This window comes from Opisthocomus hoazin, chromosome 7 (genome assembly GCF_030867145.1).
Source record: "Opisthocomus hoazin isolate bOpiHoa1 chromosome 7, bOpiHoa1.hap1, whole genome shotgun sequence".
Classification (NCBI taxonomy): Eukaryota; Metazoa; Chordata; class Aves; order Opisthocomiformes; family Opisthocomidae; genus Opisthocomus; species Opisthocomus hoazin.
In genome coordinates, this window is record NC_134420.1 from 35,124,201 (window position 1) to 35,146,730 (window position 22,530).

General features: G+C 41.1%; 1 protein-coding gene across 5 annotated transcripts in view; it reads right to left on the reverse strand.

Moving 5' to 3' along the window:
• The window catches only part of SMOC1 (SPARC related modular calcium binding 1), a 136,158-nt gene that overhangs the window by 35,871 nt on the left and 77,757 nt on the right, over nucleotides 1-22,530 (reverse strand). For 4 of the 5 annotated variants that reach the window (XM_075426246.1, XM_075426245.1, XM_075426243.1 and 1 more), the window contains exons 6-7: nucleotides 12,984-13,073; nucleotides 7,968-8,048 (exon numbers count right to left, since the gene is read on the reverse strand). In XM_075426246.1, the coding sequence (XP_075282361.1) occupies nucleotides 7,968-8,048; nucleotides 12,984-13,073 (171 nt within the window). The remainder of the gene's footprint in view (nucleotides 1-7,967; nucleotides 8,049-12,983; nucleotides 13,074-22,530) is intronic. The other variant, XM_075426244.1, reaches the window with a different exon arrangement.

Sequence of the window (22,530 nt, forward strand, 5' to 3'; positions counted from 1 at the left end):
TGGTTCCCATTGACCACTTTATTTTGGTGGTCTGCCAAAATGCAAAAATGAGAGGACCACAAAGAGAAAGGGAAGGGGAGGATGGCAGCTTTTAATCATGCCCTTCACACAGAAACATACACAGGTCTCTTACAACACAGCTCACATGTCTGTTGACATCAGACTATTTAAAAGTAAAGAGACCACAATGAACATTTTTCGTAATGTCCCATGCTGCTACTCCACAAGCCCTACTGATAATTCCTGCAGGACCTCACACATTTAGTTTTTTATCCGCTCACTCCACCTCCAAGGCCCACTAAAGAGGAGAACCTCTTCTTCACCCTAAGCCCAGCACCAGAAGAAGGAAGCTTTCATGGGAGCATAGGGTTTTTCAGTAGTTCTGGAATGCAGCTCTGCTCCCTCACAGCCTTGTGCTCTACTAGGTGATATTCATGGCCTCCTCGGACAGTGCTGTGGGAAACATATGCTCTTAGGTATACAGCAACCTGTGTATCACTGAATCCTTTTTTCCTTCAGTTGTCTCCTTTCAAATCACTTGGGTCCTCAGTTCTACAATCTCCAAACCCCACCAGGCTTTTGGTTTCAGAAATCGAGGTCTAAGCATTTTCCACAGGGAATCTAAGAGCGCAGATCAAGCCGTTACTTTTAAGCAGATCCTCCTTACCTGTGGCACCTTAGGAATGTTATATTTTTTCTTGTGAAGTTGACAGGAACATTTTCAGAGAGGCAGGAAGGTGAGTCAATATGTGTAGTCTATCTGCAGGCATCAGCATATGTCCAAATGAACGTCTGAAGTGCAGATCCACATACAAGCCTGTGCTGAATATTGCTAGTATATACAGCAAGGAACATTTTGCTGCTAGAGTTAGTAACTTCAGCAAGTCAGTGCAACTCCATCAGTATGAACCAGCTTCTGCTAAAAAGCAAAACAAAGTCCACAAAGTTGACCTCTCCACTCTTTTATCCCTGTATGTCCAGGCAGTGTCTGGTGCTGGAGCTTATTTCCTTATTTTCCCCTCCAAATCTTCAGTGATTTTAAATTCAGGGGGTTTGGGGTGTTTTTTGTTTTTCCTTCTTTTACCCCAGCTTCTTACACCTTTGTCCTCCTTCTACTGCTCCCTGTCCAGTCACCTTAACTGGCAGCTGTAGAGTAGCAGTTATGACTCCATGTCTAGAGTAATTTGTTTTCTTTCTTTGGGGGATAAGGAGGGGGGAGTGACTGAATTCTTTGGGAATGATTTATCACACAGCACTCAGGGTGAGCTTCATTTATTTGCCTAGCTGCATATGGTTTAACACCTATGGTTGCATGCCGATTATTATACAATGTTTTTTTTCCCTACTTGTATACTTTGCACCTTTTCATAGAGCAGATTAACTGGTCCCCAGTGGCCTGTTATTTATGACTTTGTTTGCTGGCTGTCTGGGAAGGGTCCTGATCCTAGATTCTTCCATTCTCCCTGCTTCTGCTCTCCCCTACATACCCCCTTCCTCACCACACCTGTCACACTGAGACCGTGGGACAATCTCACTTGGGCATCACATATATGTGTGGCTGAACTACAGGTGGAACCAGAGGGAAAGGAGAGATAGAAAATACGGAAGAAACATCACATTTTGGCTTGCAAGGAAACAGGAACTCAGCAGGAAAAAAGCACAGATATTTGCTGTGAAAAAGTAATGGAATTAGCAAGTTTTCGTACCATGCTCAACAGGAGCTTCTCCAGAGATTACTTCATTTGGTATTAAGCCAGAATCTAAATTAAAGTGAATTCAAAACCAAACCCTCACAAAAAGAAGGGGTGGAAGGACTAATACAAAGGTGTGAAGATAAATTGTTCTGCTGGGTAGGACAGTAAAGTGACAGATTTTAGCCCAATAGTTTTGACAGGTCAGGACAGCATTGTATTAGGAGGCACTGACTCCAGATGCAGGACAAGAGCCAAGCAGGACACATTAATAGAAGACAGCAGAAAAGGCAAAAGCTTTCTGACTCCTTGGTTCCATCCCATGAACTCTTGTTCTTGACATTATGACTGACACTTCTTTTTTCCTCTTCGGCTATGGAGAAGTTCAAAAGCCACTACTCCCAGATGTTAGGGTCACAGCAGATGGAAGCACCAAAACATTCACCAAGGAGGACTGCAGTCAGCACTGGGATGTCATTCCCAGGCACCAAAATTCCCCGTTTGCAATGCCACTGTAATATGTTATTCAGATGTCACTAAAGCACAATTGTGCATGGCTACCTCCCCTTCTCAACCTGCTTTCCTGCTAAAGTGAGATCAACTTTTGCTTCCAGCCATCTCCTCCACTTGGTGTCCTAACACTAACATGCTACAGATTTTAGGGAAGATCCTAGTCTTGTAGTAGATGTTTGGACAGTAACATTAACACAACTGACATGGAGACAGCCGGTTTGCAACTAACACAACTAGTTTAGTAGTAGCAGAAAAGTAGGAGAAAAGTAGCAGGAGAAGCAGAAGCCCATGGTCTCACATGTCTTTAAATAATGAGGTGAGACGTGCTGTACCCCAAGAGTAGGGCAAGACAGCTAAGGAACAAGGCTGAGAAGACAGGATCAAGACAGGTGAGAAACTGCCCCCACTCTAAACACTGCTTTGCTTTTTAAGAGCCTCATCTGAATCTACGTGTGGCTCCCTGGTCACTGCAGTGTTGCACATTTCCAAGGCACAAGGAAATTTGGTCCAACTCAAAATAACTATACATTCCACGCAAATAAGTGCACTGTCTCCCCACTCTTGAAAGTAATACAGGCATTCAAGCTCCTTGGGGTTAGTCATCACTGCTAAAAAGGAAAGTCCTCGGCTATTTTTGGTATATCCCATCAGAACTGCCATATTCCTTTTTAAGGGCAAATCAGCAGGCCCTGTCCTGTTACATGTTGATCTCACCTTACAATCTGACTCAGGAGAAACTACACTGATTCTCAATATAGGCAGCTTAAAAGCAGATTCCTTGTTAATGTATGGGGATCCTAGAAAGACTCCTTATGGCAAAGGCAACATACCATGAGTACATTCACCCTACAAGGAATTACTATCCCTGATCCTTAAGAAGAGCATATAGCAAAATGTTATCACTTTCTAGGTGAGTACTAGAAAGAGGGAGCTATTTTGGGGTACCATGTGTGGTTTTTTCGCCTTTTTCTGTAGGTAGGAAAAACCTTAAAGAACACAGACAAACCAGAGAACCCAGGTCCTGGTAGTACACTTTATATAATCACATCCTACCTCACTGTGCAGATCTCTGAAGATAAACTGGAACAAAGAGTGCACAGACTCCCTTTGGGGTGGATGGCAGGGTGTGCTGCTTCTTGCAAAAGTGTATACAGACATGCAGCTTTCAAGCTGTTTCTCCCTTTGAGAAGCCCTAAAGTTTGGGCTCCAAGTGAATTCAATTAACAAAAAGAAACATGAATGCCACCATTCTTGTTTTCAAAGCTCATTCACAGTTCTACTCTGTTAACTAAGAGCTCATGATAGCTGAAAGCTCTATCCCTGGAAAGCTGTCACAGGAGATGCCTGCATGATGCTTGGGCATGATGCTCTGCACTTGAGCTGAACAGAACAGGCCACATGGAGTTGGCTCCTATTCAACAAGCAAGATTTTGAAATAAACAGCTATGGGTTTGGTGTCTGTTTTTTTTGGGGGGGGTGTTCTGTGTTTTGTGTTTTTTTTTTTTCTTTTTTCTTTTTACGAGGCACACACAAACCTGTCTTCAGCTGCTAACCTTAATATATTACTCATTCTTCCTTTCAAATAACGTCATGTTCAAAACCCCGGTGACTGCAGAATATTTACTTGAGGCTGCTACTGCTGATTTCTCTAGAGCTGCTTATTTTTCCATGCATGAGCTCATTACATCACTCTGTGGTTTTCTTAAAGGTTGTGAGAGTAAGCTGGATACAGGCTGGAATCTCTTGCTAACTAAAACCAAATCACTAAGGAGCACAAACGGATCTGGAGATAACCCCACTCTGGAAATGAAGAACAACCATGGATTTGTCAGTGGAGATGGGGTGCTCCAAAACAGGCAGCCATTAGATTTAGTGTCTTGAAGGCAGGATATATTATCAAATGTTTCCCTAGATTAAGAACTGTAAAAGAATAATTATTTGAACTGTTCCAGGCTGGAATAGGTTGGGGGGGTGGGGGGAGGAGGAGGTAGGAAACTAGTAGGCTGAAACAGTAGAAGTAGAATGAAGAGATAGTTCCCATCCATGCTGATTCAAGAATGGCCATTGCCAAGGTCCCATCTGTATCGCCTTCTGTTCTGGCAATGTTAGAAATACATGACACAGAGGGCAGTGCTAAATAACAGGCTAAGTTTGGGGTATGCATCTCTATGCACACGTGGGTGTGCATGTTTGGGGAAGGTGAAAATCAATTCAAAACAAACATCAAAAAAAATTTTTGCCATCTTGCCCAGGAAACAAAACATTGTTTTGATCTAGATCTTTCACTTGCCCTGAAAAGAAAAACTGACTTTTGGGCTTTTAGGATTCATAAAGGCAGAAGACTTAGTTTGTAAGTGTAGAAAATCAGTAACTTTTCTGCTACTCAACAATCCAGATGTTAGAGCATGTTCATATTTTGGTTCCTGTCTCTGGCCGAGAAGATTTGAACCTGCACCTCACCCTACTGAGAAAGATCTAGTCATCATTTCGTGCTGGGGTAACAACACTAGCGATCCCTTCTAGCAATGCTGTTTTACTTAGTGCAGAAAAATTCACTGGTAAAACACCTGGAGACATACAGATTCTCACTCAAGTGCTCTAATCACCAGGCTAGAGTCATTCTGCTTTTCCTGATCCCTAGCTTAATTAGTATTTACACATGCCAAGTAAAACATAAGTGCTCCAAAAGAGAGAACTGCTTCAAGAGAACCTCTTCTGTTTGTCAACACTAAATGGAAAGTGGAACACTCAGATTTCAAACGCAGCTCTTAGGAGATACAGGCTGCATTTGCAACACGGGGTGTCACCAGCTCTTCAATGCTCAGCTAGCTGGTGGTTGGTTCACTCTGAAGCCTATCATTGACCAGAGAGTGACACCAAATTACAGCGCCTAATTGTCTCCATAAAGCAATTCTTAAATTCTCCTCATGGTTGGTAATAGTGATGGTGCTAGCTTTCCAAGATATCCAAAGTCAGTGCTGATTAGAGAGCAGCACATGACCTCTGACTAATATCTACTGGATTTCTCTTCACTGTAAAGGACAGGACTATATAACCACCACAGGGAGGAGACAGATCAGGGTTAAGTGTTTCACCAAACAAACTCTGAGGAATAGGGCAGGCTTTGAGGAACTCAAGACTAATGAAAAAGAACAGAAATAAGAGTTAGGCTGGGTATTACAAAAAGAAAAACCCTGAGACTGAATTCAGACAGCAGAGCAGCTTCCTGTGGGAAGGAGTGAAATCTTTACTGCATAAGGCATTTATGCTACACTAGAAAATGTTGCTCTTGATACAGTACAAACATTCACTAGTCCTAAGGTCGTAGATTAGATGACCTACTATGTCTTTTCTCACCTCTAATTTCAGTGATCCCATTAAACTGCTGCAAGAGGATACCAGGATGTACCTGCAAGCTCAGAGAGTCAATATAGCTGAGTAAATACCAAAAATTCCATCTTGCACTAGTAAAACCTACCTTAACCCTTTAAAAATAAATGAAAAATCAGAAATGTGCTGAGCATTGGTATGTCAAGCTGACAAAGGCCAAAAGCAATTAAAAACATCCCCTAATTTTGCATGCCCATCTCGTGACAGCTGTTTCATCATCTTCAGCCAAGACAGACTTGGAAGACATTTGAAGAATCTGATTCTAATGATAATTATCCTCCCCAGCTCTTTGTTGTTTGATCCCACCTACCCTACATTGCCTTCTAACATGTATGACAAGGGATGAAAAGAATGAAAGGTACCAAACAGGGGGAGTAGGCTTCAGTGTTTTAAAGAAACAGACTAAAGTAGCCCAGACCTAGCATCAACTAAACCATAGCCCTATTTTTACGAGGCAGAATTTGTCGATATCAATAACTCAGTGTAAGAAATGGAGATGGCTGTGTACTTGTACGGCCCAATATGGAAATTTGGGGCTGAAATTTGGCAACCCAGTCTCTTAATGAGATCCTACAGCAGATGAGCATCTGTCAGGGCAATCAGTAAGGCTGAGTCAGATGAACCACACATCTCCTTTTAGCTTGCTATAGAAACCACCTCTTACAGAACTCTTGAATTTTCCAGAGTAGCATGCACCCACAACAATCTTGTTTGAATACCAGAAATGACATCAGAACCAACTGAAAAAAAAAAATGGACAAAAGTAAACTCACAAAAGGAACCATTCTATGAACCAAACTCCAGTTTACATTAAGCAGCTTCCTGAGGAAACACTTGAACAAATTGATTGCCTTTACAATGTGAAAGCCAGCCTACTTGCGGCTCTCAAGCAAAAGACCCTCCCATTCCCAAGTCCCTTTGCAGCCTCCTAGAACCCAGATCTAGGAACTCTTATTTCCATTGTAGCTACCAGGTTTGCTGCATGAGAAGGTTGGTTTCCAAGATAGTTAGGACCCCATTACATAGGATTTAAATATTAAACTGTCACCTTCAGTTGCACTGTGAGGTGCTCGTTGTCCCAGCAGCTCACAAAACACAAGCTGCATTTGCTTTCCCATGAACGACATCCTCAAAGAAGAATGTTGATAATCCTACACCACCTGAAGCATCTGAATGATTCCCACCTGGCAGTTCCTACACAAACCACCTTGCTACAAAAACAGTCAGGAGGTAAGACACAGGAGACTGTTCCTAAAACTGGAGTCTCAACAATGATGGATGTCCTCCTGCCAAGAGGTCTTCTCCACTCTGTAGCAAAAGAATCTCACCTAACCTGGCACTGATTTCACCCTGCACTTGGGAAGTGGCAGTGAAAGGTTAAGGGAACTCCCGAGTGCCATGAACACTCTTTGGCTAATCCAGAAAGACCAGGGGACAAGGTATTTCAAGCTATCACAATTTATTTGTTCTGGGGACTGGAGTTATTCCCAACAGCTGTTCTAGGCATATATTGTTTCATAAAATATATGCAATAGTAGCAGCTCCCATTTAAACCTTAGAGTAAACCCATGGCTTCTTCAGACAATTTTCTTCTTTCAATATTCCCTTTTTATCGTCTTCCTTTCTCCCACTTCAGTTAAAATATATCAGATAGAAATCATTCTTGCCAAGAATCCCTAACTTTCCTCTTCAGATTCTTCCGGTTTCTTGTGATTTCAGTGACTCCAGAGTTCCACCCTCATCTCCAATCTTAAGTTTAACATCCTAACTTCACATCTTCCTGCTCCCCCTCTTCCCACTCGCATTCATCTTTACTGGTTTTTATGCTTTGGGCTTCCCTCATCCGCTCTATTACCCACAAAAATACTCTCAACATTTACTTAGGCTCAGACATAGTAACCTACTTTCAGTTGTGAAATGATCCAGTAATTTCTCTATCAAAAAATATCTCCTGCAGAGAAGAATCTTGCAGTTGCTAGAAAAGAAGCCCCTCTCTCTTCTCAACTGCTTAGACCAAAACCTCAGCCCAGATCTCAGAGCCAAATGCATCAGTTTGTACAGCCATGAAAGACTGCTGAACAGCAAACAGAATAAAGATGACAGCTAGCTGGGATGAATTCAAAGATGAAGAAATTCAAGGTTCCCCAGTTATGGTTCGGGGAGGTAGAAACATCCCTCATCACACATCAACTGTGGCCTTCTGGACACAAAAAAGGATGCTATCTGAAATTATTTTATAGCTTGCATTTCAAGTCCTGGAACACTGAAAAGCAGCAGGATAACTACAACGAAGAAAGAGTGAAACAAGAACAAATAGTGAGGGACTGCAGCCTAGTTAAAAGAAGCCTTTTTTTATTCCAGATGGAATGTTACCTGAATTCCTTATACTGGAGCTGTTCAGTTTGGAATCTTTGATGACCAAGTGCTTAATCCAAAGGGTGGGTGCTGTGATTTCTGAAAGAGAAAAAATAACCTCCTTAAAGAAACTGCAGCAACTATTGAATACACATGGTTGTTACTCATGAGGACAAGATGTTTGCTACAATCATGCCTTAAATGATCCATCATCTTGGTAGAGACTAGCTCATCCCGAGAGGTCTTCCACCTTTTATGAACCACTATTTGTAAATCTTCTACAAGGTTATTTCATTATCTTCCCATTCCAGAGAGTACCTCTCTGCTGGCAAAAACTTTTTTTTCCTCTCTCTACCCTCCACTTCCTAAGTTTTCAAGTCTAAAGCCTTTCTCCTAATGACTCAAAGGTCATGTGTTGTGTGCTATAGTATATATGGATTTCCACTAAAGTACACATGAAATCCAGATTAAAAAAAGTCAATCCAGGCTTTTAATATTGCTTTAACAGCTCAAGAGCTGACAACAGTCAGTTCCCTAAAACAAGCAACAACAAAATCCGAAATTTGGGGCTGTTTAGTCTGGAGGAGGCTGAGGGGGGACCTTATTGCTCTCTGCAACTACCTGAAAGGAGGCTGGAGTGAGGCAGGTGTTGGTCTCTTCTCCCAGCTAACTAGTGATAGGAGGAGAAGCAACGGCTTCAAGTTGCACCAGGGGAGGTTTAGATTAGATATAAGGAAAAATTTCTTTACTGAGAGAGTGGTCAGACATTAGAACAGGCAGCCCAGGGAAGCAGTTGAGTCACCATCCCTGAAGGTGTTCAAAAATCATGTAGATGTGGCTCTTTGGGATATGATTTAGAAGGCATGGTGGTGTTGGGTGGATGGTTGGACTTGATGATCTTAGAGGTCTTTTCCTATCTATGATTCTATGAAATAAATAGGCAGAGAAACGAAGATATTTCTGGAAAGACTTGAAAGGAAGTCTGTTAAAGAAACAAGTTCTGGTTAGAAAAGCATATCTGATGCACCACAAACATCCAAACAAATTTGTGGAAAAAATTGCTCAGAACACCTCCTCTGAGGTGTTACAATCAACTTCAAAATACAGCAGAACCTACCCTAAGCCACAGAAATTACACAACATCAGCATTTGATTAGAACTGAGCAAAGCAGTACTTGAAACCATGGTGTAGAGCTCCTAAAGTGCCATTTTCAGAACTGACATTTTCTGAAGAATTTTCAGTTTCCACAAGAGCATCCCTTAAGACAAACTCTAGGAGCTAGTATTTAAGTTCCTCTGAAAAGTTTATACAAGAGTTTTCCCGCTCCCTTATTGACACTTACATGGATCTGCTCAGCAAGGGAGAAGCTGGCTGACTACAAGACAAATTGATTGTACATAAGAGCACGAATGAAAAATGATAGGGAATTTTTCCTTCCTATGTGTTTTCAGTTACACTGATTGTAGGAGTTACTGTAATTATACTCAGGGCATTTTTTCATATGGAAATATAGGTTGAACACTGATATTCCAGCAGTCATAAAAGTTTGCTTCACAAAGATTGCCTTATCTGCTGGTTTCACTATACTATCATCACTCAGTCATGATGAGCTACTCTAAATACATATACCTATATACTTTGGGCCGTTTGTTGAGAGAACTACATCAAATTGAACACTGAGCGAGAGGTACGAAGGAGAGAAGCACAGAAGCAGAAAAAGTCTGTACACCAAAGTGCTAGATCCAGACTCCTAAACCTGTGACGAAATTTAGCCCTGGCTCTGCACTGTACGGACTGGGTATGTCTACAGCTGAAAAACAAGGGACAACCAAAGTCAAGAGATTCCAAAGAAAGGGTCAGGGCCTTTAGAGACACAATGATGCATGTCTAATTGAGGCTGAAAGGAGCAGAAAGAGGAATTGTGGGAAAAGAGGAGAAAGGAAAAGGAATTGAATCCTCTGGGATCTACCATAAAAATGTATTTTCCATCCAGTTAACCTGGACATTTTCTGGAATACAGGTAAGCAACGTAGACTCCTCTGAACAACAGATCTGTAGAAAGATTAGAATCCCACGGAGTTAAGAGGTGAAGTTTACCAAAAAGAGAACATGTGTAAAGAAGTTATTCTTTAGGAAATGAATACAACTTGCACATTGAAACTAAATAGAGGGTGGATACAAAGAAAACAGAGCCTTCATTGTAATGAAGTGAAATAGTTTTTAAAGAGGGCTGCTTTATGATACAAACCTTGAACAGAAGAGTTTAATTTATCTGATCTACATTATCTCTGGCATTGTTCTGTTATGGCCTCAGGGAAAATGGTAGGGAGTGGGAGGGGAACTTATTATGCCTGAAGTGTGAATTTTCATTATCTTCTTATGTAGGTGAAAACATAAGAAAGGTGAACCTTCACCTCAGATGTTGAGGTCCAAGAGGTATCACACATTTCAGGGGCAGCTGAGTATTTAATGCCCTTTGAAAAAATGTCAGCCCCTTGTTGACTTAAGGTAGGCAAGCAAAAACAAAGCATGAAAAGAAATTCCACATTTTTATTGTCCATTCATGTTGCTATCAGCTCCATCTTGGTTGCCCAACTTTGAATACCCAGGTTTTCAGGAGCCCAGCAGATCTCAAACCCACTGAAACTGCATGGGATTTGGACTTTAACTCCTTTGAACACCTAAGAGGAGTCCAGACCTGACAGGTGAACGGATAACCGTTTCATCCTTTTCTGTCATCTGACATTTGTGTCAGACACCAAGTACGAGCCATTCCTCAGCAAGACCCACCCAAGACACTGAGAGAGTATTCTAGTGAAGTATCATGACATGTTTGCTCAGATAGAATCAAGGGATTGTTCAGGATGACATCCTGAGGCGTCTAGTCCAACCTTCTGCTCCAGACAGGGTCATCTGTAAGAACAGACCAGGTTTGCTCAGGGCTTTATCCAACTGGTTCGGAAAAGAAGGACAGAATATCACCTCTGAGCAATCTGTTCCACTGCCTCATTGTCCTCATGGTGACCAAGTTTTTTCTTATATCCAGTCCATGCATTTTGTTTCAATTCATGACTGTTGTGTCTCATCATGTATCACTGAAGAACCTGGCTCCATCTTCTTGATAAACCTTCCTGTAAGTATTGGAAGGCTGCTATTAGGTCATCTTTAATTCTTCTCTTCTCCAGGCTAAATGCTTCTTGCATTCTTCCTGATATACCCACTTTAAGCCACTGTTGGAGACAGCATGCTCAAAGGTAGTGGATTACACAAACTTTCAGTCAGACCTAGAATGGATTTTCTTGTGTTTATTGCTATAACTACCACTGAAATCTACTTAGTCCCATTTTACTAACAGGGATGACAAAAATACAGAGTGGCAAATTTAGCAGAGGTTATTCATCCATGCATAGCTTGATTAACCTGCCTGTCATATTCTCTTCTCCCAAGTCATACGGGACACTGCTAACACAACAGGAAGTCATTCTCTCTAGAAGTCTAAGAGATAAGGTCTTGTATAATACATTGCAAGATTTGAGAGGCAATCTTTCATCATACAGTCCAAGCCCATTTATCAGACTTGATTTCACCTACATATCAATGTGAAGGTTTTTGATTGAAACTGTTTTTCATAGAAGACAGGATAAGATCTTTTTCAGACTCTGCCTGTCACCAAAAGGACCAGAAAAGGTCTGTTCACCACAGCATTTCTCAAGAACTTTGTCCAGTTCTATTTGAATGAGCAAAATGTTGAGTCTCTCCTAGAAGGAGATTCTGAACAGGCTGCTTTAACCAGATCAGCTCACTCCTGCATTTTACTAGTGCATTCTTTCCTCTGAATATGTATAGGCAGCCTCTAAGGGGAAAACTTAAAGGCTTGTGATTACAAACAGCAATTTAATACAACAGCTTGCATTAAATCATCATCTTGCTGCCAGAAGGAACTTTCTTTTCATATAAACAAGAGATAGCTAGCAGGGCTTCAGTCTCCTTTGTTTATTTGAGAATGCTTTTAGCTCCAAGGGCTTTGTTTTGTTTCTTAAAGCTCACAAGAAGATTCTTACAAACTTACAATTACTAAATAGAAATGACAGGACTACAGCATCTTGCCATTAAATAAACTTATTTTAGCAACAAGAAAACCCCCACCCTGTCACCTGTTTTTACAAGATGACAGAAGTTAGGTGGGTCACAAAGTGGTTCGGACTTCAGTCCATAGCTTGACTATAATGGTTGTGGGTTTAAATCTGTCAAAAACATGCACTACTTCTAAGCAATATGCAAGATATAAGCAGCAGCTAATGGGCCCATTCACTACCCAAGGACCACTACTCCCTAATGATATTTATGTTTGTATGTGTAAAAGGCTTGAATGCTCTGTGATGACAGCCATTTTATCCTTGTTTCAAGGCTTCCAATGGACTAGAGTCTGATATTCCTTCTTCAAAATAATACAATTGCAAGATTAGCCCATTTAAGAAGGAAACTGCCTTGGTGGGCTGTGAAATTAAGTGGGCCCAGGACATTGACTTCGTTTGTTTAAATAGTGTGTGCATCAATGAAAGTAATTACTAAATAAAGAAACCTCCCAGCAATTTTCTTCCAAGTCAACATTCACAAGCTGTGGTTTAGCACTACCCTCCCTTTCGTGAAGCTGTAACATGCTGCAGAGGTTATGAAACTCCAAGCATCGGTATCCTCAGGGTGGAGAGAGTGAGGGGGTAAGGACAGTCTAAAGGAAGTTGCCATTTCTGACCTGATGTACATTTCTTTTTGCTGTGACACCTTCTGCTCCAAGGTTACCCCAGCAGTCTGGTCAACTGGTGTTATTGTTGGATTCCAGGGAAGAGGGGAGGATGTAAAAGGATTAGGGAAAATGCTTGAGGTCCCAAGGGCACTGTGAAATTTGGATAACTTATGAGATTCACTGGCTTTTCTGCTTTGCAGGATAAAGAAATCATTTGAGCCATAAATCTTAAGGAAAAGGGAGAAGGAAGCAGCTTTTTTGTTGTTGTTATTTTAAGGGATGCTCTTACCTTCTCCATCGAAAACAGGCTGGGTTTCCATGGTAGGCGTTGGCTTCGAACCGTCATCTGAATTGAGGGTTAAAAAGAATCGAAAAGAAACTACCATTATTGAGGTAAATACTATCTACTCTCCAGCACTGTTGAATGATTGGGATTTGTACATGGCCCGGCCAAGTCCAGAAAAGAGAGAAGACAGACAGAACGAAAACAGTTTACATGAACAGCAACCACATTTCACATAGCAAGCATGCATCAAGCACTATCCTTAGACTTCAGGCTCTCCCCCTTCCTCCCCTCCCTCCACAAACCATTGGTGTGCATCACCTGGTAGTCTCCCCTTGTTGCACTGCTCAGGCAATTGCCTTTTTAGTTTCAGGTGGCTGCATCCCACCCAGGACATTTCCTGAGACACCAGGGCTCTGGAGATTGCTGTCCCACTGTGTCTTCCTCTTTTTTTTGTTCAAAAGAAAAACTCCTCTCCCGAAACTTACCTGTGCAGAACCTGGCACCAGCATTCACTGCAGAGCTGTTAAAGGGATGGTCAATTTCTTACAATATCTGCATCAAGGTGTTCTCTAATTGCAGAGTTGTGGCAATGTCTTCTAATTGCAAAATTGTGGAAAAAGAACTTCTCTTTTACATTAGGTTTTTCAAGTGCGAGAGTGCTCCATGTCTTCTGACCACAAGTCTTTCATAATTAAAAGCTTCAACCAAAAAAGATTCCACAGGAAATATAAATCTCAATATTTTGAGATGGACCACAGGGAAAAGTGTTCAGTTTACACTGTTTGGCTTAGTACATCTATACATCATATCTACAGGCCCATCTTGGATGCAAGCTGAGTCTAATTTCCTTAGTGCTCAGAGGGATCTGAACTTCAAGACCCAACTTCGAGCATCTTTACACAGCACTAGAAGAGTGGCATAGCATCAAGTGAAGCAAAACTTTTGACTGTGGGCAAGCTAAGCTGGAACAAACTGTAGAGGAATGTCTTTTGTGACAATGCAAGATTAAAAAACAGCATATTGTTGGGATGTAAACCAAGATGAGATTAGCCTAGAATTGCTTTTTTTCCTTTTGTGAATACAGTGACTTTTAACACACAAAACTTGTAACAACTATTTTTTGCATATGTTATGGGCACAGATGACACTAGGCATCAAAGTGGGCAGTAACCTAAATAAAGTTACACAGCGAAAATCGGTTGGAGCAAGGATTCCATGCCAGAAAAGCCAGGCTTGCCACTGTCTCCATGATTATCAGACACACAGGGCAGACAACATTTGGAGGAAAGGTGCATGGGACAGCCCCTCCTAGGGTAGCAATAACTGCCCTCAGCCTTCCCTTCTATTAGTTCCAATTACAAAAGTAAGAGACCCTTGGAAGGTGACAGGAACGACAGAGATGGCAAACAGACACTTGTAGACCATTTTTCCACCCATATTTGTATTTGCAGATTTATAAAGTGAGCAAAAGCCTGAACACCTCTTCCACAGATCATTAATTTTATGCATTTCCACAGAAAGCAATCTAATTCACAGAAAGCAAAAACTTGCTCATAATTCCATTGCAACCTCAGAGATCCACTGAAGTAAAGGAGGTTGACAGAAACGAGCAAGCGAGACCCTGTTGTCATTTTCCCTCTTCATCATTGTATTTGGTTTTATGCTTAACTGCAGCATAGCAAAAAATATTTGGAAGAAAAAATACTTACCATTCCTCAGTCAACCCTTGTTCTGAGTTTTTGTGTTACTGGGTATTACCACTAACATGGATAAGCAGTATTTTTCTTTAAAAGTTTGAGCAACTGATTTCTTGGAAAAAAACCCCAAATTTTGCTTCATTTACAAGAAGGAAGATTTTGTGCTTTAAAGAAATCTTTGGATAAAAGTAGTTGATCTTCACTTTTGTTTCAGAATAGGCTGCTCTGCTTCTGCAAGATCCCAGAACCACAGCCATGGCTTGTTACTTACTTCGGAAGACACTTCACACTGTAACAAAGCAGTGAGCAGTTTGTAATCAGCATGACTGGCTTTACAGATTGAGAAACCAACCCAAAACTGCAAAAGATACTTGTAGATCTGGAAAGGTGAATAATTCTTCAGTTATACAAGACAGAAAGAGACCTGGCTTAAAAAAAAAAAAATCACCAGTATGATAATAAGTTTATTTCTATTGTTCTCATGATGCTTCTGCACCAAGTAATTACAGAATTGCTTTTCAGATTTAAAGCAGCAACGCAGAAGCCAACAATAGAGAAAAATGAGAAGTAGATTTGAGCCACAGCACTTTATCAAAAATCATTATGTGAACTTTGGCAGAACTTGGGATGCTTCAGGTTCAGGGGTTTCTTTTAGGCTTGTGTGTGTGTGAAGAACAAAGCCAGTAGCAATTACAATCTGGGAAATACATTCTTCTTAAAGAGAATTTTGTAGCAGTTTTTGTACAGAGTTAGCCATTAAGCTACTGGAGAGTATTAAACAGTGACAGAATAAACGCAGCAAATAGACAAAAATATGAAACTAAACTTTGAACTGAGAAGTTTAAAATAATCTCAGTAAAATCTGTGAACTAGTCATTTCCTCACTGTATTACCAAGGCCAAATTGTCACTAAGTCCACATTGTAGAAGTGCCCAGTACAGTATTAAGGGTTTTGCAAATAGAGAGAAGTATAATTACACCCCTGTTGAGCAAGTACAGTTCTTTCATCACACATACAAGAAAAAATGCAATAGACAAGAACCCTGTAATTACATTCACGATATTTCAAAAAAATCAAAAGCTAGGGATATTTCTGATTATTTTTTTAAAGGTCATGAAATAGTCACATAAAAGACAAATTGCACTTTATTAAAAAGACCATGCTCATTTCCCAGCTACCAGCTTCTTACTCTGAAAGTACCAAATCTATTTCTGAAACTGGAGAATTCTCAGTAAGTCTCAGTGTTTCAAATTCGGTTACGGCAAAAAGTTTCACTGCTGTTCCCTTTGGGCAGAACAACCACCCTAATACTTGTCCACTCCTTTGACTTCTCACTCAATACACCGTTCATCACAATGGACATTTGTTCTACTGGCTTGTTTGCTCCTGGTAAATAAGGAATAAGTTCTGTTTTATATACTTGAAAATTTTGAACAAACATTTTGTATTCCTTAATGAAGCATTTTAACATAGAACAGGAAAACCAAGCTATTTCAGAGAGCTGGGGTCTCCTGTGGTATTATACAATATCATACAGTACAGGACATTGTTACAAGATGTACAGGAGCCAAAGGTAATGAGGTATGTTGATCAGGTACAACCTATTCCTTTCTTCAAAAAGCTATTAAATTCCACACTTTCAAAAAAAGGCATGTAACTGCAGCAGTTCCTCATGCAAAGCATGTCACAGAGGGATCAAAGAGGTCAAGTAAATGCTTCCTAATCCCTCTAGATGGCAATGCTTCCAGATCAGAAACTCAAATACTGCAGAACCATCACAGATAATTTCCCTTGGTTACACAATATTCTCAGCCTTGATGAAGAGTTCATTGGCATACTTCTCTTCCATGTTTTACAATCCAACGTGAATACCCACTTGCTTTTTCCAAGACAACTACTGAATGCAGACAGCCTCACTCAACAGAATACCTCCCAGTGGGACATCGTTTTAAAGCCATAAAACTCCTTTCCAGTAATCCTCCTCTTCCTAGGGTACACTTGCAAAAGTTGAACTGATTTTTCTGGCTCAATTGGCGTCAACTTAAAATTGTTATTTTTATCTTATCACTAGTAATAGTGAAACAGGCAGGTCCAAACAACCCTTTCTAAGCCATTTTCACATGAAGATACCACGGCTATAACCCCCAAGGCAACTTCCACTGCCCGAGGCTCATAAGCTTACGAATAGTTTTCGTTGCGTTAGCCTGACAACTCAAAAGAGGGACAATTACTTGCGTGTCCAGATCTGCTGCTAGTGGTGGGCAAGAACTCTTTATACTCCCACTAGGACTCCCCTCCTTTAGCCTTACCCTTGCAGAGTATCTAGCAAGCATCCACATCTGGAATGACTGCAGTGTACACTGGAGTTGAGGGACAAGGAGATTCAGTTCATGCAAAAGACGCCTGTTAAAGTGACCTTTTTACTCTGAATGACAGGCACTGAGGCCACGTCTCGAGTTACATCAGGAGAAGAAGAAACTCCCTGACACAAAAAAGTATAATTACTACGGAAAAATGCAAAGTAACCGCCTGCTGGTGTGAATCACTGTTCTTGCCTCAAGTCACCTAATGGAAGATGGAGAAAGAGGAAAAGTTAGGTGATAGAATTATTCTCACATATCACAACTCACACAAAATCTATTCTTTTTTGTAAGTTTACAGCTTGAATATCAACAATTCCCAGACTTTGAGTCAGCATGACAGAATAAGAGGATAACAATTTTAAGTACATAGCTCTGCCCTGGGAGGAGGCAGCCTTTTTCCAGTGTCGAATGGTTCCTTCACTTGCCATCATTTGGTTTTGGGTGAGCCATTACAGACCATAGCTGAAGGTAAACAGGCAGCTTAGAGCACAAATAGTGAGGACAGTGAGTGAATTCTTAGCATGTCCTGTTTGATGCAGCAGAGCCCACCTTTAGTGAGTCTGTCAAACCAACAGGAAGGGTGAAGAACTTTCCTAGGCTGGAGCACTCCTGAGGGACTTAAATCATACACTTCTGTGGCTTTAGTAACTCTGGTCAGATGCAAGAAAGACCTTCCAGGTCAACTGAAGCTCCATATATCTGTGCAGTTTCTGAATCTTGCAGATGCAATTTTATAACTTTGCCATTTCTGTGTATTAGCCCCAGGCAAATACATATACATATGCAAATACACCAGGGGTGTTATTTCAAGTATTAAAAAAAGACAAAGCCTGTGTTTGCACTACATGGAATCTGACACAAAAATACATGTTCCTGTTAGTACTGTAGGGGTGAAGCAAATTGTTGCCTTAATCCAGTCCTTCCCTACATCAAGTAAAACTGTTTTGGCAAGTCATAATCAATTTAATAGTCTATGCAACTTTTATGCAGAGACATATATTGCCAATACAAATGCAGAAAGTTAGCACTCATGCCAAAAAATGTGAAATTCTTACAAATCTGCCAAATCAAGATAATTTCTTGCCAAGCAGCTGAAATGGAAATGCACCAGTGCAGATAGGCTTCCCTGCCAGTTTTTCACACCCCTTTCCATAGAATCATAGAATCGTTTAGGTTGGAAAAGACCTGTAAGATCATTGAGTGCAACCACTTCTATGCATGAAGGTCCCACAGCTGTTAAGAAAACACCCAATTTTTGAAACTAAATCAGCAAAAGCAAGTTCTCATTCTTTATTGCCTTCATTTTAACAAACAGCAACAATGTGCTCCCTTTGGGTATAACAACCCACAAACACTTGGACACAGGCCAAAATACAGAAAAGTTTTGCTTAAAATGGTGAAAATGTGCCCAGGTGCTGAACATGAAAGGGCTCTATGGCTTAAGGAGCTCTTAACTGCAAAGGTTGACTTGCACTGTCACTGCAGTGATTTTTCCCTTCCTACATCAACTATTCTGTATGCCATACAGACGTAGGCAGTGTCTACTTCAACGTCGCATTCCAGGCATCCTCCAGATAGGGATAGACAAGGAGCCTTCCCTGCGCCTTCTGGAAGGCATTAGTTGCCCCCACTTCCTCCTCACATCTCCCTTGCAGGTGCATCAACATGAAAAAAGCCACTCAAGCCCCAAGGACTTTGTGGTCCAATGTAGTCAGTGTATTTGTATGGCAGCACAATTCTTCGCCCTGCGAGAAAGCCTATCCCACGCACAGACAGCTGGAAGTAACTCTGACCCCCATGACACAATTCAAAGCCTCCTCTGTTTGGCTTTTTGATTCCTGATTGACACATTCACTGCCAGGCGGAGATAAATGCTGCTGAGAGGACAATGTTGATCCGCTCTGACTATTCTTGTGAAGGATTTTTTCAGAATAATAAACAAAAAACATTGGTGTGCTTAAGCGTCTGAATAGAACTGGAGATAGACAGAGAGGGGACCGGAGTGCTTTACAGAGGCTGGCAAGTCGATTGAAGAGTTAATTGTCTGGGTGTACAATGAGTTTATTCTGACCCCAAACAAAGCGCTCCCTCTTCCTGGGCCTGGTCCTTCAAAAGCAAATGTGTCAAAAGGGGTCTGGAGCAGCACTCTTAATAGCAATGCTCTAGTCTCTGGGATTCGGTGGCTTTAAAACTGTTGAATCCTGAGATTCTGATAGGATCCCTCTCAAATCCAAAGTCCTCCTTTACTGCTTAAGTTCTCAAGGTACTTCTACAGTAAGTAGCCAAAACAAACCTGTGCTCTAACTTCTCACTCTTTGTAGCTTTCAAACAATCCCTTTCAAAAAATAAAGGCACAGCAAGATTTTACCCTTCAGACACAACGCTGTAGGCACCTTCCCCAAAATGAGATCCAGTTTTATATTATTTCAATTATGTATCATTTAACAGGAGTCAGTTTAAACAAATGGCCATGAATGTCTCATACTTGGGAAGATGCAGAATCCCAGTCCACCTCTGGACCTGCATTTCAGAGCCTGCACTATAATAGGTCAAACCAACACAATGTCTAAACACACCCCCTGCCTCTGGGAAAGTTCAGATCCAGATTCAGATTTGAACTTTGCAGGTTGAACCAAGCCCTATGGTAATTACCACTTAAATACCTGACTCACTTCTATAAGTTATGCAACCCTTTCTGGGAAGAAAAAAGTCTTCCTAGTACTGCTGCATGGAGGACAATGCAGCTGAAAACTAAGCCATTATACTTTAATGGCAAAACTCTTACGATATTGGTGCCAATGCAGAGACAGACATACATGTTATTCTAAGAACAAGCAGCAGCCATGAAGGCTCAGAGAATTAAGCTGAGCTGGTTGTGGAATTTCTAGTGATGTAAGTTTGCTTCAGTACTTGTGAAAAGTTGTTGTTTTAACCCACTCAGAAACGCAGCATTCCAAATAATATTTTCCTCGGGTATACAGGCATGCTTCCAAGCAGAAGACAAAGCAATAACCTCAAAATAATTAAAGCCAGCATTTAGAGCACTCACCTAATTCAAACTTGAGACCCACCCTTTGCTCTCCCCTTTCTCAAGCTAAGATCACACCTATAGTGCTGTCTAATTCTGGAGGACAGCAGGGAGCCACAAGTTTGTGATCTCCCTTTTGTTCGACGAGTAATAAGTGTGGGTTCAAAACCTTGAAACCTGTGAAATAAGATTTCTTGGTTTTCAGCCATTTTCTCACCAAATTGTGAACAGTAAACTGCAGTCTTAACCAATTTTGCAGGCTTGGAGTCTTGGAGAAGGAGCAGCAGTATCTGTCAAGAAGGCTGAATACAGAACTAATTTAGAACAAGGAACCTGCACGCAGTCCTGCTGTTTTGAACTTAACTAGAATTTTCAGTTCATTTTGGGCCAAAGTCCAATGCAGAGATTTTCTATCAAAACAATAAGAGATGGGCAGGGAAGCAGAAGATCGGATTTTGGTTTGATTAGAGAGCATTTCCAAGGTGAAACGCAAGGAAGCCTGAATGGAGAAGACCTGCCATTGCACATAGATTTACCTTATGCAGTTTTACAATTTTCAGACTCCACAGCCAAATTCTGACCCAAAAGGCGATAACAGGTCTCTTCAAAGATTTGGAAGTAACACAAAAATAACTGCCCAAGGCCAGATTTGAACGTTACCTGCTAAAAAGGAAAAGTAGGTGATAAAGGTCAGGGTAGTTTGAGACCATCTCCAGTTTAGAGTTGCACAAAAAACTTAATTTTGATCAAGGTGAAATCACTCTCAAGCTGTGAAGGCATTGTGCCCCTTGCCATCTTCAGAGACTTGTTAGTCCCCACCGTTGCCCAAAACTCCCCACAGCAGTTTCATTTGTGAAGCTAGACAGAAATCAGATGGCAGCATATGACTTGGAAATACACCCTGTTGTCACCAGCCATGACCTACAGAACCAAGCTTTAATTCCTTCAGTTATGTCCCTGCCCCAAAAAGAATGGCAACTAGCTTGGCAATGGTTTTAACTGTCTGAAGTCAAAACCTTCAATTCACTACCAGAGTGGCTCAAATTGTCAGAAGAAAAAAACCATGAAAAAAACTTAAGAACCTGCTGATCATCCATTCAAAGGCTCTTCAGGGAGCTGCTAAGACGCAAGTCAAATATATTTTTGTTGCTTTATCATTTCCACTGTATCACATTTGACCATTTCTCCCTTTGAGCCGAGTCCCTCCCTTACCTCATAGGCAAAATGTTGTAATTGTTTGGAAGAAGGCAGTATTTCCTGCTTATTGCTGCATGTTTTCTATCCTCATGCTGTTCTTGCCACCCTGCTGAGATGATAATCAGAAAAGTAATTTCTCAATGACTGCATAAACTATGCAATACTTCTATCTTGAAAAACGAGCATATTCCCAATCCCATGGTGTCAGAATTCATCCTCCTTTGTATTTTTCATATACCTCATGAAATCAGCTAGGCAGCAGCAGGGACAACCCTAAAATCCATTTTTGGCCTAGAGCCCATTGGCCCCACTGTACAGCTTGCCTAGAAATGCTACACATAAATGCCATAAATTTACATGTAAACCTGTTTATTTCACAGCAGATTTTCAGAACATAGCATTTTGCAGTACACAAGCTGCGAGCCCATCCTCACCAGCCATGCAAGCATGGTTAAAACAAACTAGTGCAACTACTTGTTGAGGAATGAGCAGTGTGGCAAAGCTCAGAGCCCCAGCTCAGTTTCTAGGCTCTGCTTCAGTCATCTGGTAAGTTTTCAGACAGGATCACAGCCTGCCTGTCATAGCAGACTGATGTTTCACAGCTTCTAGTAATGTTCCGCACAGCTAAAGATGAGAAACTGTGACCACCAAGCATGGCTATTATCCTTATGTACCAGCAGCAATTTCAATGGCATACAAAGCTCAGCTGCAATGATACATGAGGAGGCTATCAGAATACCTTCAAAACTAAAGAACTCTTATAGGCTGCAGAAAGAGGCTCCTTATGGAAGTATAGAATATATTTCCTTCAGCTGCGCACTTAACTGTCCTTCACAAGTCTAATGTCATCCCCCTACTGATACACATACCCAAGGAGAAATGGATGGATAGCTATAAGAACCACAGGGACTGGATGGCTTTTGGGACTGGTTATAACACATACCATCAAAAACTGCCTGTTACCAAAAATCATCACTACCTGATGCTTGCTGAAGAATCATTACATATTTCCTAATGGACAATGACAGCTGGCTGTGGGGATTGCATTCAGCTTCAAAACTGAATCTCCAATGCTCATTTTGATCAGCAGACACCTTCACGGGTCAACTGGCATACAAAAGCCTTGCTGTGGTAAATGCAACCCAGTAATTATATGGCTGTAAATCCATCACTGTCCTTTTCCTCTAGAGAAAAGGATCAAGGTAATAAAGAGCAGAGGATGAACAGGAATAACCTTATTCTTCAGGGAGATAAACAACTGAAA